The sequence below is a fragment of the Pezoporus flaviventris genome, unplaced genomic scaffold (genome assembly GCF_033815535.1).
Source record: "Pezoporus flaviventris isolate CSIRO_AGI_PZ_B2104156 unplaced genomic scaffold, CSIRO_AGI_Pfla_v1 ptg000066l, whole genome shotgun sequence".
Lineage (NCBI taxonomy): Eukaryota > Metazoa > Chordata > Aves > Psittaciformes > Psittacidae > Pezoporus > Pezoporus flaviventris.
This window is the reverse complement of record NW_026892614.1, coordinates 23,322,655-23,348,799: the sequence shown is the minus strand read 5'-3', so window position 1 is coordinate 23,348,799 and position 26,145 is coordinate 23,322,655. Positions and strand designations below refer to the sequence as shown.

The 26,145-nt window shown below is 37.5% G+C and overlaps 1 protein-coding gene across 17 annotated transcripts in view; it reads left to right on the top strand.

Moving 5' to 3' along the window:
* The window catches only part of SYNE1 (spectrin repeat containing nuclear envelope protein 1), a 291,988-nt gene that overhangs the window by 147,250 nt on the left and 118,593 nt on the right, over positions 1 to 26,145 (top strand). For 15 of the 17 annotated variants that reach the window (XM_061471557.1, XM_061471555.1, XM_061471566.1 and 12 more), the window contains 21 exons: positions 749 to 892; positions 1,213 to 1,368; positions 3,185 to 3,349; positions 3,778 to 3,950; positions 4,816 to 4,969; positions 5,106 to 5,249; positions 6,440 to 6,604; positions 7,662 to 7,979; positions 9,142 to 9,297; positions 9,922 to 10,092; positions 10,647 to 10,973; positions 12,251 to 12,403; positions 13,777 to 13,944; positions 14,979 to 15,155; positions 16,052 to 16,198; positions 16,634 to 16,759; positions 18,216 to 18,392; positions 20,156 to 20,421; positions 21,147 to 23,307; positions 23,708 to 24,045; positions 24,708 to 24,852. In XM_061471557.1, the coding sequence (XP_061327541.1) occupies positions 749 to 892; positions 1,213 to 1,368; positions 3,185 to 3,349; positions 3,778 to 3,950; positions 4,816 to 4,969; positions 5,106 to 5,249; positions 6,440 to 6,604; positions 7,662 to 7,979; positions 9,142 to 9,297; positions 9,922 to 10,092; positions 10,647 to 10,973; positions 12,251 to 12,403; positions 13,777 to 13,944; positions 14,979 to 15,155; positions 16,052 to 16,198; positions 16,634 to 16,759; positions 18,216 to 18,392; positions 20,156 to 20,421; positions 21,147 to 23,307; positions 23,708 to 24,045; positions 24,708 to 24,852 (5,931 nt within the window). Of the gene's footprint in view, positions 1 to 748; positions 893 to 1,212; positions 1,369 to 3,184; positions 3,350 to 3,777; positions 3,951 to 4,815; positions 4,970 to 5,105; positions 5,250 to 6,439; positions 6,605 to 7,661; positions 7,980 to 9,141; positions 9,298 to 9,921; positions 10,093 to 10,646; positions 10,974 to 12,250; positions 12,404 to 13,776; positions 13,945 to 14,978; positions 15,156 to 16,051; positions 16,199 to 16,633; positions 16,760 to 18,215; positions 18,393 to 20,155; positions 20,422 to 20,445; positions 20,586 to 21,146; positions 23,308 to 23,707; positions 24,046 to 24,707; positions 24,853 to 26,145 lie in introns of those variants that run through there. The other 2 variants (XM_061471562.1, XM_061471569.1) reach the window with 2 other exon arrangements.

Sequence of the window (26,145 nt, the reverse complement as noted above, 5' to 3'; positions counted from 1 at the left end):
ATCTTTTTGAGCCAAGCATTTTTGAGTCTCATAGGCTTAGTTTTTCATTCTGATGTTTAAGTGATAAGGCTATAGCTAAAAAGACAACTAAGTCTGAGAAAAAAAGATAAACAGCACAGTTCCTGTGCCCTAGTTAAGTTTCTATTCCATATGAATTATTTAAGATGCTATTTTTTTAATCATGCAGATTAAGCATGATTAAAGCCTACAGAAGAATATGCAGGCACTGAAGGAATGCATACATATGCCTTCCTGCACAAATTCACAAATTTTTATAACCAAAATCTAAAACTAAAAAAGAATATAATCAGAAATGATCCCCAGGATTGGGTTGAACATAGTCATACATCACCTAGGAATAGCAGCAGCCAGTGTGAATGACTGCAGGCAGATGTTAGGTAACTCCTATTCCAAATTAACCTATGTTCAGAGTGCTTTAGCTGTGTGAGATAGATTTACATTGAGTCAATGCTCATAAGATCTTTAAAGCTTTCAGTTCAGGGGAAATTTGTTTCAGCCTCCACTCAACATTGTTGCCTCTTTTTTGCCCCTTGATGAGATGCTCTCTCAGACTTTTCTTTCTGTGTCTGTTTGTGGGATGGGAAGGAGCAGAGCTGGTGTTGTTTATTTGAAGAGTTGTGTAGTATTTGGCTGCAGTTTTATATCCTTTCTGTGTGCTGTAATGTTGTGCATTACAGTTATGCCCAGTGCAGTGGGACTGTTGATAGAATTGTGCATGTCTTTCCAGAACTTAAAAATCCAGATGAGGGACTTTGAAGCAACTGCTGAACCTCTGCAGGAGTGGCTGACCACAACTGAGAAAATGGTACAAGGAAGTAGCAGTCGGCTCCATGATCTTCCTTCCAAGAGGAGAGAACAGCAAAAGTTGCAGGTCATTTTTTATAAGCCCTTTTTAACACAGCCAGACTTTCCTGTCCTCATTGATTCCATACAAAAGCTTGATCATTCTAGCATCCTGACCTCTAAATAAGAAGAGAACTGGTTTCAAGGATTGTCATTGGTGATCCTGTTCCATCAGGTTCCACATCTTCACAATTTTTATGACATGCTGCTTCATTGCTGTAGCCATATGGTGTGCCTTTCTCAGCAAGCTTGCCATATGTCACTTCTGTTTTCCATAAGGCCTTCATGTTTCTCTGTGTCCTGCTTTCTTGCACCCACTTTTAATATTAATGTGCTTGTGCTTTACAGTCTGTCCTTGAGGAAATAAGCTGCCACGAGCATCAGCTCAACAGGCTAAAAGAGAAAGCTCAGCAGCTGTGGGAAGAGCAAGCTGTCAGCAAAAGCTTTATGCGCAGAGTGTCTCAGTTGTCTTCTCAATATCTTACTCTAAGCAATCTGACAAAGGTAATGCACTCAGTGTATGTGCTTTTGAGCAGCTCATTTGATGTATGTGGGGAAAGATGGAAATATGAAACACTGCAGCTGTCCTGTTTGTCTGCTCTATGGTATATCTGAGCTGTCTTGTCTTTCACACTAGCTTTAAAGAGTAGGAAGTAATAACCTGGATAATTCCATGGACTGTCAACAAAATGGAATTATGATTTTTTTTTTTTTAATTGTTTTTAAATGTGCTTTGGTTAAAAAAGTAAGCCCCACCTCATTATAAAATAATCAGGCTTGATTTTGATTATTTCAAGCGAAGACATTTTAGTGGCACCTGAAATAAATATTTTTCAAGATTTATGGGAGTGGAGTGTTTTTTTGGTTTTGTGTTGGTTTTGTTATTTTGTGTTGGTTTTTTTTTTCTTTTGGTTTTTTTTTGGTGGGGGGGAAGGTTGTTTTTTTTTTAATACAGAATACACAAAAGTTATTACTTCATTGCATCCTATAAGGATTATTAACTATTTTCATTATAAGCATCTTCATCTAAAACTAATAAATTGGTCTAAAAAAATTACCTCTTAGGCTACTTTTGAAGGTTCAATCGGATACATAGGCCAAACTAAAGAATCATGCTAGGAACTGAGATTTTAATCTAACTGATTTGCTGAATGGTGTGTGACACACTTCTTCACTGTTTCATAGTTTTACTGTTTCGATTGTCTAAACAGATAAGTTCTTCCTATTAGGACCGTTATTTTTGACAAAGTTCATGTCATGAAACTAGGCTTGATATTGAATTAGGTCTTACAGTTATTATAGTAATGAGAATAATTAAGGATATAGGAAGTGTGTTACAGGGTAACAATTCAATTCAGAAAGTATTTATGCTTGGCCAATTGCCAGTTTTTTACTTTCTTTTTTTTTCTGTGGAAATAAAAATTCTAAAGCATATCTAGAGCTGTATGACTTAGTGAAAATGATTGTGTACATGGCCATAATAAATGTTCATGACTGCAAAATGGGAAAGATGCATGAGTTACACTGGCTTATGTGAATAGAACTTGTAGGAGATGGCAGGATGAGAAGGAGGAGTTTGAGGCAGAGGATACATAGGAACCAGCCTATGAGAGAAATTCTGAAATTCTTTAGATAGCCGTGGATGCTTGAGAAAGATCTCTCTCAGTAACTTCCTATACCTGTTTCACTGGCTTGACTTTAGTTCTCTGTTACTGTGTGAAATGCACTCTGCTCTGTACTGCTGTTTGCCTCAGACCTTTTAGCAGTGTAACTTAAGCATTTATTTTTTATTTGTGTGAGTGTCTGTGATTTTTTTTTTTTTTTCAAAAGAATGATAATATCAGTGAAAGTCATTGAGGAAAACAAAAAAGTTCTCTTCAGTTGCCACACTTACATGGAGTCTAGATGTGATTTACCAGATGTTTAAGAAAAGTGAAACCAGAAAAAATGTCATGTACTTTGGATGAGAGGAGACAATTAGGTGAAGCTTTACACTTAGAACACACACAAAAGAACCCCAAACGAACAAAAAAAGAAAATCCAAAAAATAAAACAACCAAAAAAACAACCAACCAAAAAAAAAAAAACCCACAAAAAGGCATTTCTGAAATTTTCATGTTTATGTTAAGTTTGGACGATGTGTGTGTGTGTGTGTTTGCATGCAAAATTCATTCCATGCTTAAGTAGCTGTACTTTTAATTATCAATATATGAAGAGAATTTCTGAGTATAGTTTATGAAACTTTAAAGTCCATAAGTAGGTATGGGGAATAAACAGTCCTTTGAATAGCTGTTGGTGCTAATTGCTGTATGAATTGCAGGAAAAAGTTTCAAGAATGGATAGGGTGGTAGCAGAGCACCAGCAATTCTCACACAGTATCAAAGACCTCGAGGACTGGGTGGCTGATGCAGTTCACATGCTGGATTCCTACTGTCATCCCACTGCAGACAAGAGTGTTCTGGACAGCCGGATGCTAAAGCTAGAGGTATGGAAACAACAGACTCCAAAACCTACTCTTTTTAGATCTGTTAAGAAAAATGCAAATAGACGATACTTCACAGTAATTGTTGCAAAAGCTTTGTTATCACATTGTTTTCTCGATCTAAATGGCATTCCCTTTAAAAGATCAGTTTTTCCAGTCAACAGTACCTTCTCTGTTACACTCTTAAGTACTTGCACAGATTCCATGAAAACTTCCCTGTCAACTAAGATTACATTTTTCAGTAGCCTGATCCTACCCTTTGAAAGTCTCTTTTTCATTGTGAAATCCATCTGTGAACCCCACTGTCCCTCTTCCAATTGGCTGTTTGTATTAAGCTGCTAGATTTGATCAGCTCATTTTCCAGTAAAGCCAGTTAGTATATTCATGCCTGATTAATGATGAAAGTAAAATAATACCCACTCACTTTTTAGGGCCTGCTAGCAGTAAAACAGGAAAAAGAAATCCAAATGAAAATTATTCTCACAAGAGGAGAATCTGTTCTGCAAAATACTTCTCTGGAGGGAGTACCAGTGATTGAACGGCAGTTGCAAACCCTGAAAGACAGCTGGGCTTCTCTTCTGTCTGCTTGCATCCAGTGCAAGAGGTAAAAAGGGTATGCGGTACAGAATGATGCTTAACAATAAAGTATTGTCAAAATGTTTGGAAAGTTAATTCCCAGAGTTTTATTATTACAAGAGTCAAATCTATATAAAATGACTGCATATGCCCAACATCGCAGGTCTAGAGGCCATAAGCGACATATTCGTTTGAAGAAGAAAAAGGGAAGGAAACTATTAACACCTGTTGTCAATATACTCTTAAAATGGATTACATGTCCATAATCTTGTTGTAAATTTTGCTTCGAGTTGCCCTTGGTGCCTTGAATTGTTCTCAGAAAGGAGAATATCTTGTCACAGACATTAATAGTTGCTCTGTCAAGATCCTGTCTTGTTTTCCACTTGCTAGCATTTTCATAAGGTACTGTAATTACAGTGTCCAATAAGTATACTCAAAGTAATAGAATAAAGAAATATAGGGGAAAATGAGCCTTCTTTGGTAGGGTGTCACTAGTGCAAATACTTCAGTTTAAAACAAGAAAAGTAACTAAATGTTAGAACACGGCAACTTTTGAATGTATGCAAAAGGACATAAAATTTCTGAATCTGGATCTTATGCTTTCAATTGTATTTTATTTACCAAGGTGAGAATACATCAGCTAGCTACACTTACAGACCTCCAAGTCTGTCCTGTTCGAGTCTTTAAAACTTAATTTCACTTTATCAGCCAACCAGTGCTCCTAGTTAAAATCTGTAGGGTTTTAAATAGCTCTGTGTCAGACTGCTTAGCTTGTTAAATATCTTTCTTATAAATATTGTCTAGAATAACCAGACCATATGTATATGACTATACCTCGCTGCTTATATAGCATGAGAACATCCACAATCATGACACATATTTTTACATTACAGTCAACTGGAAGGAGCTCTCTCCAAATGGACAAATTACCAGGATGATGTTCGTCTATTTTCCAGCTGGATGGATAAAGTAGAAGCAAGTATGAATGCTTCTGAAATGCAATATGCTGAACTGAGGGAAAAAACAGCTGCCCTCAGCAAAGCAAAGGTGTGTTTGCTTTACAACAAACCAGCAACAAGCCCTTATAAGCAACAAAAAATGTCAGAATAACTGAAAGATTTATTTGTGGTCTTGTTTTAATTCTGCCCTGTCATACATGTATTATTCTCTTTCCTTTTTGCAGCTACTCAATGAAGAAGTATTGAGTCACAGCAGCCTGTTGGAGACAATTGAAGTGAAAGGAAGTGGGATGGCTGAGCATTATGTCACTCAGCTTGAACTTCAGGACCTTCAGGAGCGGTATAAGTTCCTCAAAGACAGAACGAGGGTACAGTTTTTCTTGATAGCACTCACTCTTGTTTTTTTGGTAGCAAGGAAAAAGAGAAAGTCTATTTATTGATAATCAATTTTACAGTTAAATGAAGAGTACAATTTTGGGGACAGCTGTAAGTTAATGTAAGAGAAAGTTATTAGGGTGATTTATGAATTTGTACCACTAAGCTTCAGAAAGGTTCTAAAAATCTGAATCTGGCAAAATCATCAGGTGAATAGTCTGAGGAATTTCATGTCAGAAGTCTCACTGACTTCTGTGCAGATACGATTTTGCCAATTGCGACTGGAAAGTTGGAAGCATCTCTGAATATGATTCGTGTAAATGTATGGTTTGCAATAAATGCAGCCAATGGATAGGTAGTTCACAGATGGTTCACAACTACAGAAGCTTATTAAACACAGACCTTATTAGCAAGGAAACTTAATCTGGTGTCAAAAGACAAAGCATGATAAGTACCACATTTACTGATAAGTGTTAATATTGTAGGACTGGAAGAGATAAGGGCATAGACAGATAAAGGTCACGATGGGTTTTAATGTAAGATACAGGATAAAGAAGAAATAATAAAAGAACTGGTGATACTTAAAGGTATTTAAAGGTAGGTGATTATCTTCAGTTAACCCAAGTTCTTCTGTAGTTATTAAATAATGCCTAATGTATGGTCAGACACACAATACTTTAGTGCCAGGTTGTGAAATTATTGTAGCTTGCTTACCCATAGGCACAGAAGACTTCCAGTCTGTTTCTCACTGTGCTCTGTAGGAACTGCCTGCAAACGACTTGGTTACTCTTCAAACCTAAAGATATTAGATACTTTTAATAAGATATTATTACTCCATTGAAAAAATCGTGAAGAAAAAATATGCACTTTCTAAGCTAATACCCTTATTAATGACTTCAATAAAGTTAATTTAAATTGATATAAAAATTAAGGTCTTGTTATTAGACCCAGTGTTATTTAAAAGTGATCCCATATCAAAACTTCAGATCCCAGAAGTCACAAACTTATGAGAAGAATCTTTCAAGATAAGTATCTGTTTCTCCACTTTTACCCTTCTTTCCCTGTAATTGATAAAACCATTCTCAGAATCCAAGTACTCTTGAATTTTAGGACAGCTCAGCATCAGATACAGACTTCTCTCCTTGATGAAAGTCTAGGTTTTATGTTTTCTTGGTTTATACAGGAGGCAGTAACAAAAGCTGAAGGGCTGCTTCACTTACATCAAGCTTACCAGAGAAATCTGAAGGCCTTTGAAGTATGGCTGGAGAAAGAACAGGAAAAACTTGACCATTTATCACATCTTGATGGTGATGCTCAGAAACAGGAGGCAACACTCCGAGACTTACAGGTACATAATGTCTGACAGTCTAAGTAAAAACATAGTCCTACTTGTGAAATAACAAAATAACATTAATTTCCAGAGAAAAATTACATCTCTGTTTTCTCCAGAACAGCTTAGAATCACGTTATATTTTAAGTACTGTGCTGCTCAAAAGTGATTCCAGTAAAGTCAGTAGAAACAATGTCATTCATGTCCAGAAAGAAGTGTCAGGCCTTGAATAAAATCTCCAGGCCTACTGATAATCCTTTCTTCAGGCATAATAATTGTTTCTTGCAAGTACTGAATTTGTTTTAGATGTTGGCCTACCTCTTCTTTTCCCTGTGTTTCATAAAAATATCAAAATTATTCTTTTCATTGGGTTTTCATCTTTTATTGCTTACAGTGCAGATACGTCTACTTTCAGGCAGTTCCAGTCATGTAGGCTAGCTCCTATGGTCAGGTTGGAAGATTATTATTGGATCACTTAAGTGACAGTAAAGGGTGAATCTAGTACTTCAGTAGTTTCCAAGTTATGCATTAGTTAGCCTTGGGTGACATGGTTTAGTGTGAGGTGTCCCTGCCCATGGCAAGGGGGGTAGAACTAGATGATCTTAAGGTCCTTTCCAAACCCTAAGTGTTCTGTGATTCTGTGATCTGAAGCCGATACCACATGTATCCGGAAAAGGATATTGAGAATTATTTTAGAATTATGTCTGAAACATATGTAAAAACAATAGGTTTGTTTATTTTAAAAGATTGATGTTTCACCTTGTTCCTTCTTTTTTTAACCAGATTCAATTTTAGAATCAGTCTTACAGTCTACTTGCCACAGAGCTGGGAGGGTTTGAATGTAAGGCTGTGCTGAATGGATTGCATTAATCTCATGCCAGCACAGGCAGCTAGTGTTTCAGAAGTGGTGATAAACTTAGCAGGAACTTAGTAATGTGTTCAACCATAGATAACTAAAGGCAGCATCTAGATAATGTGAGGTAACTGCTTTTGTCTTAAGTAGAACCAGGACGTTGTTTGCCATGTGTGTATGGAAACTGTTAATAGTGATGTATTTATAACTCTACCTTTACAGGAGCTGCAGGTTCACTGTGCAGAAGGACAAGCATTACTGAATGCTGCTGTCCATGCCAGAGAGGAGGTGATTCCCTGGGGCATTCCTCAGATAGAAGACCGAGCCCTGGAATCATTGCGGCAGGATTGGCAACTTTATCAACACAGACTTTCTGAAGCAAGAAGCCAATTAAATGTCGCTGTGAGCAGACTGAGGTTAATGGAGAAAAAGTTTCAGAAGGTGAATGACTGGCTAACAGACCTGGAGGGGAAAGTTGTTATCAGGACTGGGAGGCTGTCTGGTAGAGCAACAAAGGAGATGCAGCTTCAACAAATGAAGGTAAAGAATATAGTTAAGGCGTTCCTTAAACAAAATACCATGTGAGGTTTCCGTATTAGTTCCTGGTTGCACTGTGAAAATGACAAGGAAGCATTGTAATTTATTCTGAGATAGTGCCTAGAGTGATGGAACCAAGAGAGCTTCTTGCCTTTTGGATCCAGGTTCCTCGTGTTTTACTGTTATGGGTATGGCTATGCCAATGTTGAAATCTCAGAAGGAGATCTTGTATGCATATACTTTGTGGTATAGGAAGGCACAACTTAGAATAAAGATTAAGTCCTGGAGTAGACTAAATATAATATAATAATAGTGAACAGGGAGATAACGGAAAGTGTGAGAGAGGAATAAAACCTAAGAAAAACAAGTGATGCACAATACCATTGCTTACCACCCACTGATCAATGCCCATCCCATCCCTCAGCAGTGATCTGTGGCTCCTGGCCAAGTTCCCCAAGTTTATACACTAAGCATGATATTCTGTGATATGGAATATCCTTTTGGCTGGTTTGGGTCAGATTCTCCTTCCCAGCTTCTTGTGCCCCTTCTCACTGGCAGAGTATGGGAAATAAAATAAGTCCTTGACTTGGAGTAAGCACTGTTCAACAACAGCTAAAACATCTGTGTAACATTATCCTCATGCTAAATCCAAAACACAGCTCTGTACCAGCTATTAGGGAGAAAATTATCTCAGCTAAAACCAGGACAGTGGGAAAGTGTTAATATGGTAACAAGAGTAAAATGTGACCAGCTGTCTTGTGAAGTTTTTTCTGTATTATAATATATTTCATATAATAATTCTTCTTTAGTCATTGCAAGAAGAAGGCATAGTTCTGAGTAAATGAAGGAAGAATATTTGAAGGCATTTGAGGTTGCACTTTACAGTCGTCTTTAAAACTTCAGTCAAATTCTATAGGAATTCCAGGTTGCATTTCTATTTTTATTATTTTGGGGAGAGTATTGAAACTATAGTAATGAAATGCAATCCATATGATAGGATAAAACTTCCAGTGTATTTGTTATCTTAACCTTCATCAGAATCTGTTTATTTTCCTTTTGTAAATCCATGTTTACAACCATGTATTTGCTCTCCTTTTCAATGAATTCCTGTTGTGCTTAAGATATTTGAATCAGTCATATGAGCTGGATAATGTCTTTGTCATAGAAGTGGCATGAAGAAATTACAATCTACAAAGATGATGTAGAGGAAGTTGGGGTATTGGCTCAGCAAATACTAGAGCAAAGTCTCACTTCAAGCAGAATGGGAAGCCAGGCTACGCAGCTTACATCACGCTATCAAACTCTTCTTCTTCATGTTTTAGTAAGTAATAAAAATTAATTCATTGTGACATCATAAACTGACAGTTAAGCAAATATAAACAGACTTTCTTAATTAGACTTTATCAGAGTTTATTAATTACTGTAGACTTAATTAAATATTCATGTATATACGCACGAACATGTATGTGGACTAAATGTATTAGACAGTGGTAATAGAGAGAATGACCTTTCAAAATATTCAGTATTCACCAGATGTTGTTAACTATCTTTTTTAGCAGTCTCAGGAGAGAAATTCAGAATTTCGTACGTTTGCTAAATGACCTGTAGAGAAATGTTTTCAGGTTATCACAGAAACACATAGTTAGGGGAAAATTTAAATTTGTAAGGAACAGTCTTCAGGTCACTTTAAGTAATAAGCATCTCAAGTCACAATTCAAATTGCAAAATGTAAGTACCTTTTCGTTGTTTAGTATTAACTCAGTTTTAACAATAGTGAGTTGCTGACAAGATCCTAGTGAGAATTACCCACTAGAATGAAAAAACTCAATCTGTTTAATTCTTATCAGGTTTTATTAATAAATAATAATTTATTGCTATCTTTAGTCAATAGCAGTGATAAATATCTGGGTGGTTCTTGTTTCCTCACCCTTATATTTGTTTGAAGGAGGAAATAAAGTTTCTGGAAGAAGAAATACGCTGTATAGAAGAGTCAGAATTGGCTTTTAGTGCTTACACAAATTGGTATGGAGCTACTAACAAGAACTTCAGAAATGTGATCGCCAAGTTCGACAAGGTTGATAAAACAGCAATGGAGAAAAAAGTGCAGAAACTAGAGGTACAGCTTCCTTGAATATAATTTCTATTTCTGTTCACTAGAAAGATTCTATATTTTAACATGCATCTCAACAGCTGCTCAAAATTCTGACTTCAGCTTTCCCGGAGATGCTAATAGGATAATGATGACCCAGCATAAAACTTCCTACAGTTTGGTTGTTGAGGTTATGAATAGTTCTAAATAATACAATCCTATCCTTCCATAAGACCTTGCAAGGCATCCTGTCATTTATATTTTATACCAGTATGCACTGTGACAAGAAGTGCTTTTTATTTCTCCTCATTGACATAACGCAGTAGTAAAACTCATGTTTCAGAATTGAAGGAAAACTTTTAATCCATTTCCGATTTTCTCCTGAGAGTCCTCAGTTTCTGTGTTTATCTTCACAACCCCAGTGCAGAGCAGAAGTATCTGCTTTTTCTGCTGCTTTCTAGTTTACCACACCTTAACTCCAGGCAATTTTGTAATGAAAACTCCATTAAATTTTCCTAGTAGTTCCTTCTGTGTCCTCACCTAATTCATACATTTTCTGTCAACTAACACTTCCTTCACAGCTGCTGTTGAGTGATATGGACATAGGCTACAGTTTACTGAAATCTGCCCGTGAGAAGGGGGAGCGAGCTATAAAGTACATGGAGGAAAATGAAGCTGACCAGTTAAGAAAAGAAATTGGAGATCATGTGGAACAGCTTGAAGAGCTGGCTGGCTCCATCAGGAAAGAGCACATGACTTCAGAGAAGTGTCTTCAGCTGGCAAAAGAGTTCTCAGACAAGTACAAGGCACAGACTCATTGGGTCATGGAGTACCAAGCCATGTTACATGCTCCAGTGGAGCCAAAGAGTGAACTCTATGAGAAGAAGGCCCAGTTGTCCAAATACAAGGTAAAAAGGGATTATATCCTTGTACTATGGAATCATTTTTGATCTAGTGACTCTTAATCCAGGTGTCTGTTCAAGTTTTCTCAATAGATGTATGAGATGTCTCTGATCTGGATGTCCAAATAGGCATTAAAGAGAACCTGTGTATGATATCTGTATCTGCAAATCTGGATGATCACCTGTATTTGAAATGTGAATGTCCTAATAAGGCTTCCATATCTGAGTATTTCGTGTTATGAAGCAGAGTTCTTTTATGAGTACACATATGAGTAATTCTATTGGTACCAACAGAGCTGACTGTGGTTTAAGCAAGGACAGAAATCAGTCTGTCTTTCTTCACTGCAGACATTGTATTTATATTGGCTTAATCAGTTTTCTGGGTGTCCTAGCTCGACTGACATCTAAGTCAGCTGCTATGGCCTCTTCTGGGTTTAGTTAGGATTTTAATGAAGTTTTGTATTGTTTTGTTGTGTTGTTTGGTTTTGTTTTTTTTTTTCTAGTCATAAAAATGAGTAAAAAAAGAAATTGGTAGCAAACCCCATTTCTTCTCTTAATGATGTTTTCATAAAATTCATAAAATACTTCAGGTTTACAGGTGTTTCATAAGATGTGTACTGAGTCTGCCTGGGATGGAGCTAACTCCTCATAGCAGCCCACTTAGCATTGTAACTTTGTGGCTAAAACAGTGCTGTTAACCAGTGTTTTCGCTACTGCTGAGCAGTACCTGCACAGCATCAACTAAGTACCTCCTTCTGGTTTCAGTACTCAGAATCGTATGTCATAACTGTGTGCTTGCTTCCTACACATTTGGGGAGCTGGTAACTCACTGTCATTTGATAGATGCTGGCATGTGCTACGCTCTCTGAGTTAGTGACACAGTGACATAACAGGTCAGGTTGCACACTCATCTGCACACTTCTCATTAAGAGCATGGCTTTGTTGATGCTTTCCCACCTATTCTCAGAATTTGTTTCTCTGCACAAATTTTATCCCTAGCACTGGCCCCTTTACATGTATTAACTCCCTTTCCTTCACCAGCTGCAGATTATCATCTGTGCTACTAGCCACTCACAAAAAGAGCAATTACTTTTAAATGCCTGCAAAATTGCTTTCTCAAGACATGGTTGAGAAACATAGCCCTGTCTGGTAGCACAACTTTTCTCATCTAGTAAGGGAGAATATATATTATGATAGAAGGCTGTGCTTCACATCAAAGAGAAGTTAGTGAAATGAATCTTCAGTGTTCAGTGGATGCATTTTAGTTCTTGCTTGCATTGTAGTCCATACAGCAGACTGTTCTGTCCCACGAGCCTTCAATAAAATCAGTGATTGAAAAGGGAGAAGCACTTTTTGATCTGGTGAATGATGTGATTCTAAAGAACAACATTCAGGACCTTCAGAGCAGTTACCAGGAACTCTGCAGCACAACAAAGGTAAGAAGTCGGGAAGAAAATTCTAGGTTCTTTCAGTTTGCTATGTTTTATTCCCCTCTTTAAGTCATTGACTATTTGTTTCATGCTGTCATGTCACACCCTGTACACAGAGCCAATTAGATTTCATTACTTCTTTTTTTTTTGGGGGGGGGGGGGGAGCGTGGGTGGGAGGATAAAGGGGTAGGAAATAGGGAAGAAAGAGATTCTTGAATATGAAAAGAATGTCTACCTAAATAAATCTAACGAGTGACTGCAATGAGTTTTGAATGTGGTAGATAAAGTGTTCATAGCACTAAGGTGAAATATATCAGCAAGTAGTTTGTACTATTGCTAGTATTTTTAATTGCTTTAAATATATTTCTAAATACATTTTTCTTGAAGAAACAGATGCCCTTAAATTCTGCCATTTTGTCTCTTGTTTCTGCTAGATCTCACACAAACCCTGTTTAGTTTAGGTGTTGAATGGAAGTCACTGAGAAAATTAAATGCAAGATGGATATAAATTAATTCAGCCAAGGACATTATTAATTAACATTGGTTCATTAGTCCATATGAGTAGAAGTATTAGATCTTTAAGAGTACTAAATATGTTCTAAAGTATGATTATTCCTAAAGCTTTTAATAGGTTATACTCCTAATAAGGATAAGCTCTGCAAACCTTATGTTTGACCTAAGTACCTTTAATGGCAAATCTATCCACCAATAGCAGATTATTTTATTTTTTCAGTCTTTTTTTTTTTTTTAAATTTGGAAACATTCCTCTGATCTATATCACAAAATTGATAGCAGTTGCATTAGGTGTAATGTTGATGACTTAAATGTAGAAGATCTTATGAAAAATCTCTCTTAAAAAGGATAAATACGTTTTAGCTCAATATGTATGTTCTTAATTTACCTACCACAATCGCAGGCAATATATACATGCAAAGGCTGTGAGCAGCAGGGGCCCAACCATAACATTTGATAGGTCATACGAAGTGTCTCAAAGATCATGTACTAACTGTTTCTAGGAGAACTTAATGTCAAGACAGTGTTCCTTTAAAAAAAAAAAGTAAGGAAATCCTCAGGGGCTTCCACAGCCTTCAAAGTACAGTATTTCATCAGAATTGAAAACACTGCTCACTACTACAGAATAAGCCCTTTTATGTCTTCCTTAACAGTCTAATCCTGTAAAAGTCCCTCACAGGAATGTAAATGTAGAAGATAGCTCTTATATGTTTTCAAGCTCTTGATAGTTTTTGCTTTGTATTGGTGGTTTGTTGGTTTGGTTTCGGTTTTGGGTTTGGTGGTTTTGTGTTGTTTTTTTTTTTTTATTTTTATTTTTATTATTACACTTACCGTAGTATTTAATTTTGTTCATTGTGGACTTGCAGGCATACGTTGAAACCTTAGAGGTAAGAGTAAAAGAACATGAGGATTACAACAGTGATTTGCAAGAAGGGGAGAAATGGTTATTACATATGTCCAGCAGGCTGGTCAGCCCTGACCTCATGGAAAGTAGCAGTCTTGAAATAATCACTCAGCAACTAGCTAACCACAAGGTGGGTTTGCTGCTGGGTAAACTTTCTTTGTCTGGTATAATAAAATTTTTCTTCACTTCTCTGTCTATACTTCAGAGCTTTAGTTGTTTGTCATTCACCTCTTTTATTCCTCTTACTGCTAACTGTGTAAAGAATCACCAGTGTCATTAATGTAGTTAACAAGTCTACCTTGTTGTTAGGACTTACTCAGATGAGACTGCATATGCACAGGAGTTTTCTTGTACACTGGTCTGAATTCTGTGTCAGATTTTTGCTAAGATGTCCCAGGAAATAGACCACAAAAAATGTATTTGGTTAGTTTTATTCCTAAGGCATTTTTGCCCTGGCACTTTTAAAGGTAAAACATTTTACGTTTTCAGAATTCCCCCTCCCTCCCATTAGGTTGTAACGTTTCCTCCATTGCTTTTATTAAAGGTATTATTATGGTTGCTATTAATTATCATCATTCACTGCATCAATAGCTGATGCTTTCTAGAACATAAAAGAAAGCAAAATCTAACGCTCCCCACCACTCACTGAAACTGAGATTCTAAGGGTGAATGTTGAAGTCACCCTCATTGTGATTAGTGCTATTCTTCAAGTAACCTCCTTAAATAAAAATTTGGTTGTGCCAAAGTCAATGGAAAAAACTGTTTACAGTGTAGGAGCTTATGGAATAAGACATGGTCCAGCATCAGGTTTAGTCCTCGTTACTAGGCACAAAAGAAGTTGGTGGAGCCCTGGAGAGCATGCAGCAAAGGAAGATTAAGGGTAGTCTCGAGGAATGAGCATATAATATTTACACATTATGAAGTGATACTGATGTTTCTGTCTGTACATTCTATTTATGTACAGACTTTTGACAGCGATTTTGCAGAGTATGTACGCTAATAGTTTGAGCATAACAATGCAGTTTGTCTGAAAACCTTTTTCCAAATCTGAAGACAAGTCATGTTTAAGGAAGGAAAAAAACAAAAAAGCTTATTTAAAAGGCTGTGATGCAGAACGTTTTACATTTGAAATATTTCTTCAGAAGTATTTTATCTATTTCTTAGGCTATCATGGAAGAAATTGCAGGATTTGAAGATCGTTTGAACAACCTTAAGAGTAAAGGTGACTACTTGATCAGTCAATGCACAGAACATCTTCAAGCAAAATTTAAGCAAAACATACAAAGCCATCTTCAGGGGGCAAAAGACAGCTATTCTGCGATATGTAGTACAGCCCAAAGAGTAAGTCTTGTTTCAAACATGTTTTTATGTTATTTAAGAACAATACACACTATTATTTCTGTGTCTACTTCTTTAAATAGTGTAAAACTTGCACTATTTTCATTTAAATTAAGCCTACAGGTTCCTAATGTAGCACTTCATCATTACTGTGCTACAGCTAAATTTCTTGTGAAGTGAATGTTGCCTTGCAGCCAGCAAAACTAACTCCCTAACATTTCTTACCTCAGTCTCTCCACACCCTCAGTCCATTCAAGTTACACTGGCTTCTGAGAAGCTGCAACAAAGACATTAGAACTATTCCTGCTCCAAGAACTAGGAAGCAAATCACACTCTTGGTGTCAGTAGTTTGCATAGGTACAATAATGGGTCTTAAGTATGTGCTAGGAAATCCTCTCTTAGTAAAAACAGACTATACAGTTAAGAAGGGCTAGCTGGGTCCTTCTATTACTCCAGTTAGATCATCAATCCAGCATAGTCAAAACCAACCCAAAAAAAAACCCAACTTAAAACCAAAAATAAACCCCACCAAGCCAGACCAAAACCTGACAAAAACCCAAACCAGAGCAAAATACAAAACTCCAAAAAGCATAGAGGTAGGTACAACCTGATACTACATAGTGGCAAAATGATGGACAAGAATACAGATACAAGAGACAATGCTCTGTGTTTTGAAATTTACTTTTACTTTCCAGAAGCCATGCCTTATAGTCCATTTTCTCCACAAATTAGCAAGATGCAGTGAGAGCTTAAGGAGCTTTCAGCCCTTGATGGTTTTATGTATAACGGCTAAAATAACAGTCTTAATAATTCTGTTCTAGCTGTAATTTTCAAGGTTGGAAAAGAGAGCCAGTAATGGTGTGTGACAATGCAGTGATGTTACAAAATGTTTATTTTAGGTGTACCAGAGTTTGGAAAATGAACTCCAAAAACATGTTAATCATCAGGACACCCTACAGCAGTGCCAGACTTGGCTGTCTACAGTGAAATCAGAGCTAAAGCCAACGACCTGGCCACCCTTCAGCTTGGCAGATGCAGTTAAACAGGTAAAAGTTCAGCACTTGGAAGTGCTCAGTTCTCCTTAATAAGGTAACTTCAGGTAAAGTTTTTATATTAATAGAAATTAGATACCCTCTGACCTTTTCAGAGGGCTGTGTAGCCCACAAGGAACCACCACTGGCGTTAGGTGGCCACTCACCCCTCCTTCCTGGGACTCTAGGAGGTATGTCATTGCCTTGCTTGTCAACACCAACGTAATAATTTCCTTTTGTGATGAGGAAACTTCATAAAGAGAGGTGAGCTCCTACAGGCAGTGTAGGATGATAATCAAGTTTTTAGGAGTTGCTCTTGTCCATAATTCTGACAGAGCAGTCATACCTGATAAAATCTTTGGAAATAACAAGCTAAAGTAAAAATGTGTAACTTTAATAAAGTAGTATTTCCACAGTCTCAGAGTTTATTTGAGGATTGTCTTCCCTCAGGTAAAACATTTCCGGGCTCTGCAGGAGCAAGCCAATACATACTTGGATCTTCTGTGTTCCATGTGTGATCTGTCAGATGCTGCAGTGAAGAGTACAGCAACAGATATTCAACAAACAAAACAAATGGTACAAGATAACCACAACAACCTGCTTTTAATCCTGTTTAGAGCTTTAACTGCCTTGATCTATCCTCTTTTAAAAAGGTCATGTTGGGTAATGATTTGAAGAAATGTCATCTTAGTATCATCTTAAGTACTTCTTTTCAAAATTATTTTCTTTCTGCTTTTATAATTTTAATATTTTTTAACATTTTTTTATTTTTTTTTTAATTGAATCCAAACATTGCCATCCAGGTAGTAATACAAAGACACACAACAAAAGTTGCTAAAGGTACTTAGGCAATGTTACAACATGTTTGTCTGAAGCCATACAAATTAGTTTCTGTGGAAGAAAACCTTATCTGAATTATTTGTTTTCATGAAACACAGTTCAGTCTATTCTCCTCTGTATTTTACTAAAGCTTAGACATATTTTACTATTATTATTTATTCAGTACTAGACTGATGGTCTTATTAGGACATACGAGTATATTAATTGTAACCATAATAAAATCTGATGGTTCAATTCATAAATTGGAGTGCATCTATTTCAGCATATGAATCTATGAAGCGTACCTAAATGTTAAGTTTTCAAGTAGCTTAGTACTTCATGTTACAATAAAATCATAAACATATTATTAGAAAAGAAACATTATGAACATTCCTGGTTGTAAACATGAAAATGTTAGTTACATATACACACAAAACCAACCTTTTGAAACTACTTCTACCAAGAGTAAAAATCTAATATATATGATAGTATTCCATACCAGAGAACCAAATTTTACAAATTCAGGTAATCCATAAAACAGTGGCTGTCCAAATACTGAACAGTGAAAAATCATCCAAAACATCAGAGTAAGATTCTCCTTTTATATATGAAGAAGTGAAACATTTTTACGAAATCACAGACAGTACATTGCTGAGATATATTAAGCTGGTTCAGTGTCTAAACCTTAAAGGTACCCTACTGCTGTATTTGGAGCAAAAGAAGCTGTATGACTATTGGTTTAAGGTGATTGATGGGCTCAGATCTGGTAAGCATTCTTTGTATTGGCATTTTACGAAATGCATATAGGAAAAATAACTGGGCTAAGCAGGTTACATGAAAGTGTTTAGTTTAAGCTTTTATTTGGTCATTGTAAAGGCATGTGTTTACAGTCCAGCAATATTATTGGCATGCAATAGACTAAATTGTACAACTAATTTAAGCTTTAACAGAAGGCTGAGGACACTTCGAAATATACTGGCTGATCTCTCTGGTAAATGACGTTTCTTTTTCCCAAAAACTTTCCTTTTGATAGGTCTGATTTTTATGACTTTGAATTTTAAGACTGTCTTTGTGGGTAATATTAGCCCTTTCAGAATCTACAGCAGAAATTTGATTTAGTACAGCATTGTGCTTGGAGGAGGAATGATATTCATCACTCATTCTCCGAAAATAGATGCCTTAAAACATTCCTACTCCATTTCTGTTCTTCCAGATTGAGCAACAGATAATGCACTCACAGTATTTGGCTCAAGGCTGGGAGGAGATCAAACAAATGAAGGCTGAGCTCTGGATATATTTCCAGGATGCAGATCAGCAACTACAGAATTTGAAAAGGAGACGGGCAGAGTTGGAGCTAAACATTGCTCATAATATGGTACTCCAGGTTAAGGTAAGGATGCTTTGGGTTAAGAACAGAACATAAGGAACATAAGTTCATCCTGCAGCTAATAAAAATCATCAAAAATGCATGTACTGCATACAATAGCTTATATGTTCTAAGCAAGAGCAGAAAGTCAGAGAAAAGATTGTTTCCTTATTCATATTACAGGGTGACACAGAAAGCAAAACACTAGTATTTTTCTGACTTTGTCTCTTTTTTAACAGTATACAATTTTCTGTGTACTGGTTTGATTTGTCTTCACTTTTAATAAGCTAATTGCTGATCACAGTGGACCTGAAGGTAAGTTCTGCAGCTCATGTTTGCTTAATTCTTTGTTTTCAATACTTCTAAATTATTTAGATTTATTTCAAAATTAGTTGAGGAAGCTATTCAATGTTTCTGGACTCCAAAAACTACTGGAGAATAGGTATGACAGAAACCCAATTTAATTTACCCTAAATAATGTGACAGTTGCCTTCAGATCTTCACTCATTAATTACAGAGGAGAGAATTTTTATGGCCATTCTGCATGTATCACAAACATCAGTAAAGTAACAAGAAGAAACAGGAAAATAGATTATTTTTTTTTTTTTTATGAAATGATGAAACGCTTAGGTTTTGCATTTTTGATCTACAGTTTGCTTGTGTTCTTTTTCTGACATGCAAGGAGTTAGGTGAAGAGTAAACAGCACTTCGTTTCATGTCTATTCTGTGCAAGTGTATGAACAAACGAAATCATAGCTCTCGCAGATACCTCAGCGCAATGTGGACTGAAAGCTGTTACGCTAGCAATCATTAGAGTCCAGGAAGAAGCAGAAGTCCCTATTTCTTTGCTATTTCAGTCGGGAACTGTGGATTATTATGAAAGGCAGGCACCTGCTGTACTGTCAGATATGGCACAGAGTGTATTTTTTGCTTGAATTTGTCCTGGGAAAGGAAGATGCCTCACTCCATTTGAAACAGTCACAAAGAGGAATGAGGCAGAGCTGGGTGGTAGCATCTCTCCTTCAGAACCCCTGCAAGCCCTCAGTGTAAATTGCATCATCCCAGCAAAGTTCTGGAGCTGGGCATGGTTGTTTAGTTAGTTATTGGAACTAGAATTTGGGAAAAAAAATTGTATTTACCCTAGATAGGGCTGAAAAATATTTCATTAGCTTCAGTTGTCAGTATATTGTATTTTCTTTTTCTAGGATTCTCTGTGACTTCTTATTCAGTAAAAAATGTGTATGCAGATAGACTTGTACTGGAATTTATTAACTTAAGCAGCAATCATACCTAGATCATCACTGGCTTTGTTTCATTAATAACAGCGATAGTGGTTGCTATTATAGAAGTAGGAACAATACAAAGTATGGATGTGTGGGGGCTCACTGACTCAAGGACTCTGCTTCCTAATGGACTCAAATGGAAAAGGAAGAAGATGAACTAGAAATGCTAGTGATAAAATGAATTCTCAGGAGATCCAGACTATCTTGCATGTTTTAGTCTAAGGTGGGTGCTGTGCTAGTCTGGAAACCTGGACAGCAAGGTGGGACTTGATCATGATTTCTGCTTATCACTGACACTTGAAAATTGCTCTGGTTTGCTTTCTTGTCCGTAACCAACCTGTCATCACCTGAGAAGATGGAGAGAAGTTACATCTTCCAGTTATATCTGCGCAGCAGTTGACTTAATTAGTCCTTGCACAATTTGTTTCAGACTTTTTATTTAAATTCCATCTTATAGCTTTGAATATCTGTCACCATATTGTTTTTGATTTGTATCTTTCTCAGGAATTCAGACAGAAGTTGCAGTCAAAGCAGTCAGCGCTTAGCTCTGTGACTGAGAAGATGAACAAACTAACACAAGGACAAGAATCTCCTGAACACAAGGAAATAGGAGAACTGAACAATCAGTGGCTGGACCTCTGCCTTCAGGCGCATAGTTTGCTCGTACAGAGGGAGGAGGATCTGCAGAGGACAGGGGATTACCATGATCGCATGAACGTCGTTGAAGTTTTCTTGGAAAAGCTTACAAAAGAGTGGGACAACCTGGCTAGGTAAAAAAGGAGTAGCACTCACAAAGCTGACTTAGCGCATAGATGCTGAAATCCCTTTTTCCATGCTTAATTAAAAGCAAGCCTCACATATTAATGATAGGACAGTTACTTGTATTGAAATAAAGAGAGTCTGAGAAGCCATATCTTCAGTGTTTGTCTTCAAGGCAAGTACTGACTGATCCTGTCTCGGAGTATAGCATTTTCTGATATTTCAAGAATTTTGACTATTTTGTTTGAACTCTTAATTTGTTTACTGCGTTTTGTATGTGTTTTTCAATGTGATACTGTGTTTTATCTATTAGGCTGTAATATTAAAGCTTAGTTGCTGCTGCTGCTAAATGGCTGCAGCTGCTTTGTGTAGCACAAACACACCAGCTGTGTCTAAAAGTGTGAGTGTATTACTGGTGCTGTCATTGTTGTGGAACAATCTCACTACTTGCTGTTGTTACATATGTGCAATATAACCAGAATGCTCTGTAGTATTCATGTTAATTTGTATGGTCAGCCTGATGACCATATTTCAGATGAAAGAGAGAGGAATAAAAATGTTAAACTATTTAATGAATATTCAGGACTTTTACCTTCAAAGGAATCTGAAAGCTGTAGGTATTTAAATCATATTGATTTCAGTTTATAGTGGGCTTATAATTCATCCTGACTCATTTTAAAAAGTCTATCCTGAGATAGGATCTAATTCATTTCTGTCCTGTCCATTTTGATAATAGATCTGATGCTGAAAGTACAAACGTGCACCTTGAAGCTTTGCAAAAACTGGCACTGGCACTACAGGAAAGAAGATTTGCTTTGGAAGAGTTGAAAGATCAGAAACAGAAGATGATAGAACATCTGAATCTTGATGACAAAGAACTAGTAAAGGAGCAATTTGGTCATTTTGAGCAACGCTGGACTCAGCTAGAGGACCTTGTCAAAAGGAAAATTCAAGTTTCTGTTTCAACCTTAGAAGAGCTCAGTCTGGTGCATTCCAAATTTCAGGAACTAATGGAATGGGCAGAGGAGCAGCAGCCTAGTATCTCAGAGGCTCTTAAACAGAGTCCACCCCCAGATTTGGCTCAGAGTCTTCTTATGGATCATCTTACAATTTGCAGTGAACTTGAAGCCAAGCAACTTGTTCTGAAGACACTTGTGAAGGATGCTGACAGGGTGATGACCAACCTAGGGCTCAATGAAAGGCAGGAGCTGCAGAAAGCACTTTCCGATGCACAGCACCATGTAGCTTGTCTCGGCAATCTGGTTGGGCAGAGAAGAAAGCACCTGAATAAAGCACTGTCTGAAAAGACCCAGTTTCTCATGGCAGTCTTTCAGGCTACAAACCAAATTCACCAGCATGAGAAGAAGGTAACGTTTCTGGAACACATTTGTCTCTTGCCAGAAGATGTGAACAAGCAGATCAGGACTTGTAAGAATATCCAGGCTAACCTAAAGGCCTATCAAAATGAAGTCACAGTGTTGTGGGCTCAAGGAAGGGATTTAATGAAACAAGCAACAAAACAAGAGAAGAGTGAAGTGTTAGGTAAACTGCAAGAACTACAGAATGTGTATGACGCTGTTTTACAGAAGTGTAACCAGAAATTATTAGAATTGGAGAAAAATATGGTTTCAAGGAAATATTTCAAAGAAGACTTGGATAAAGCTTGCCACTGGCTAAAGCAAGCCGATATTGTCACATTCCCAGAAGTCAATGTAATGAATTCTAACTCTGAACTATGTAGCCAGTTGGCAAAATATCAACAGATTCTTGAGCAATCTCCAGAATATGAAAATCTGTTACTTGCACTACAAAGAGATGGCCAAGAAGTCCTACTGTCACTTAATGAAGTAGATCGTTCTTATCTAAATGAGAAACTTAACATTCTCCCTCAGCAGTTCAATACTGTCACTGCTCTGGCAAAAGAAAAATTATGTAAGGTTCAGGAAGCAATTAATGCTAGAAAAGAGTATGCTTCTTTGGTTGAGTTGACAAGTAAAGCTCTGACTGAACTAGAAGATCAGTTTATTAACACGGACAAAGCTCCAGCTGCTGTTTTAGTCAAAGAAGCTGTGTCATTACAGCAGGCCTACAGAGGTCTCTTAGGTGAAGTGGTGAGCCTTGGTGCAGCAGTGGATGAACTAAACCAGAAGAAGGAAGCCTTTAGAAGCACTGGCCAGCCATGGCAACCAGATGAAATGTTAAAACTTGTCACACTGTATCACAAGTTGAAGAGGCAAATAGAACAGAAAATCAGTATGTTGGAAGACACAATTGAAGCATGCCAGGAACATGAGAAAATGTGTATGCAATTTGAGGCACAACTAGAGGCAGTGAAGAAAGAACAGATTAAAGTAAATGAAGAAACGCTCCCAATAGAAGAAAAGCTGAAAATATACCATTCTTTGGTGGGCAGCTTGCAAGACTCAGGGAGTCTTCTGAAACGAATAACTGAACATCTAGAAGCAATTTCTCCTCAGTTTGACTCATCTGCATGTCAGACAACAAATCAACAAGTGCAGTCTTGGCAAGAGAAACTGAAGTCTTTGCATGCTGCCATTGGTGATACTGTGATGGAGTGTGAGAACAGACTTGTGCAAAGCATAGACTTCCAGACAGAAATCTGTCGTTCACTTGACTGGTTGAGATGGGTGAAAACAGAACTTAACGGAACATTAAGTTTGGACCTCAAACTGCAAAGCATCCAAGAAGAAATCAGAAAGGTTCAGATACATCAGGAAGAAGTGCAGTCAAGCTTGAGAATAATGAATGCACTAAGCAATAAAGAGAAGGAGAAATATACAATAGCAAAGGAGCTGATACCTGCTGACCTAGAAGACACTCTTGCCGAGTTGATGGAGCTAGACAGTGAAGTTCAAGAAGCTATACACACAAGACAGGTTATTGTACCCTTCTTGTCATTAGTTTCTTGCTCATGAAACTGAAAAAGATGGCTCTGTGGCTTGATGTTTGTAATCATAATGAAAAGATTTAGTTTAATAATCCCATTGTTTGAGTTTTTTTAGTGACTTAGGTTGTGGCCTATTGACATGGATGGCTTGGGGTGGGGGTGGAGGTGTCCGTTGAGGAAGGCTTCCTTAATATGCATTTATATCTGCACGTAGAAGTGCAAACTCACACAAAACCTACTTCCATGTAGTCTCTCTGGACCTGTATGTTACATGTAGTGAAGGGAAAAGAAAGCAAGCATGGTAAAAATACGGACTCACAGCAGAGGATATTTTTGTTGCTGCTGTTTGATGTCTGTAACCCTCTGTATAATTTTCGCTTTTATTTCAGGCTACCTTGAGTAAATTACATAGCCTCTGCGAAAAATACTACCGAGTGATGCAGATAGCAAATGACTGGCTTGAAGATGCTCAGGAATTTCTACATTTAGCAAGAAATGGTCTTGATGTTGAGAACTCTGAGGAGAACCTAAAGAGCCACATTGAATTTTTCAGCACAGAAAGTCAGTTCAGTAATCATTTGAAGGAGTTACAGAACCTTTTGTCTGAGATAAAGCCCTTTATCCAAGCCACAGTAAGAGAGCAGCTAATGCAGAATGTGGCTGCATTGGAAGAAAAGGCCAAAGGGACAAAACAAGAAGCCAAAACTCAGCAAGAGCAGTTGCAAAGGTATATTAATCTTTTAAATTTTTCTTTCATTTTATCACCTTGTTAGTGATATTAAAAAAAAAAATCACAACATTTAATATATGTAAAATGTTTGTGCTACTGATGAGAGAAGTGGATATTGGGATTCAGAGCTCTTGGATTCTGTTTTCTCCTCTGCCACTGACTGATTAGATGTGTAATCCTGAGGAAGCTATGATAAAATTATGTAAAGTTTGGAACAGTACTGAAAAAAATAGTGGGGCATAATTGTCCCTTATTCCACCAGGCACAAGAACTACACAATAAAAAATAAAATTGAAGTAGACATTTTGAAGTAAATGGAAATAGCTTTTTAACGAGCATAACTGTTACTTATTAGTCCTAAATGTTCTGGATTCCAAAAATTTGGGTGGGTTTAAAATGCAACCTGGGCAAAGTTACTGAGGAAGGTTTAAACAAGGACTCTTAAATGCACAGCTGTCTCTGTAAGGCACAGCTGAAAATCAGGAGCATATGCTTCTATGTATGCTCTTTCTCAACAATTTTTCTCTTCTCTTGAAAAGTACTGTGTAACAGCAAAATTAAGCAGTTACATTGAAAACTAGGTGCAATAATATTGCTGATTTTTTCAGATAGTTTTATATTGCATTAAATTGTTCTCTCTGGAACTATATTTGTTTAAGGTGTACTTCTGAGTGGCAGGAGTACCAGACAGCAAGACAGAAGGTTATTGAAGTGATGAATGAGGCTGAGAAAAAATTATCTGAATTCTCAGTAGCTAAAGCTGCTTCGTCTTATGAAGCAGAAGAGAAATTGCTAACACATAAGGTAAGGTACTGAAAAGTATTTGAAATCCTTTTCCTTCCATGAAAATACATTTATGTTATGTGGGACCCTACCGGTGGCAGCCTTAATTTGAGTTTTTAGATCTTTCCTCATAGCACATTGATTGATGGCTTGGCTTCGAGAGCGAAGATTTGGGAAGGGCTTTAACCATGCTTACTACCAGCGCAATGACCAAGGGCATGTGGGATATGCAAATCTGGTTGGAAAAAGGGGTGCTTAGGCAATCAGGAAGTGTCCGACCAGGACTGTCAGCTCCTGTGCAGTCTCCAGCTACCCATGCACTGGTCTGCCTGCATGCAAGGTTGGATCTGCAGCTTCCCATGCACCTTGTCACCTACTGTTTCGACCCTCTCCTGTCCCTACAGACGAGTGAGAGTAAGCCCTTTCAGCCCACACAGTGGATTTTTTAGGTGAGGCGCAGCTTGCACAGAGCTGGCCCCACCCTTTACACCTGAGGTTTAACTGCCATGGCCTAGCTAGCTAGGACGGTGACAGCAAAGTCCACAAGTCATAGGTTTTGTAAGGGTCCTTCTCTTAGAAGGAAGACTTTACAAGGCTAGATGAGCTCCATCTGCCTGGGTTTGAAGATAGTAGTTTTCCTTCTCTTATGAGGAAGGCCTGTCTTCGCTAACAAAGATTCAGGAAGGGCTTTATCCCATGCATTCTGAACAAGACTGTCATCTCCTGGGACAATCTCGAGTGACCGATGACGCAACAGCACAGTATCAAGTGTCTGGGTGGGATTCTGACTTAGAGGCTTTCAGTCATAAGCCGCACACGCACCAGGGGTCTGAACCTGTGGTTCCTCTCGTACTGAGCAGGATTACTATTGTAACAACACATCATCAGTAGGGTAAAACTAACCTGTCTCACGGCGACGTTTCTTTTTGATCCTTTGATGTCAGCTCTTCCTATCATTGTGAAGCAGAATTCACCAAGTGTTGAATTGCTCACCCACTAATAGGGAACGTCAGCACATTACTGTCAGAACACACCAACGGGTGGTTTGTGTTATGTGGGACATGCATTTTATTTCTGGAGTGACCAAGACAGATATTTTTAATCACTTTTCAGCTTAATATCTGTCTATGTGCCTATGACTGTAGAGAACTGAAAGGATCCAAAAGGTTCCTGAAAGCCTTGGGTACGTAAGCCCCAAAATCGTGTACCCTAGAGAAATTCAATTCAGTAGAAATGTCTACCTGCTTTGGGTAACATGTAGTAGTTTTACTAGGACAGGAAGGGTTCAGGTTTAATATTAACTCTTGTTTAGTC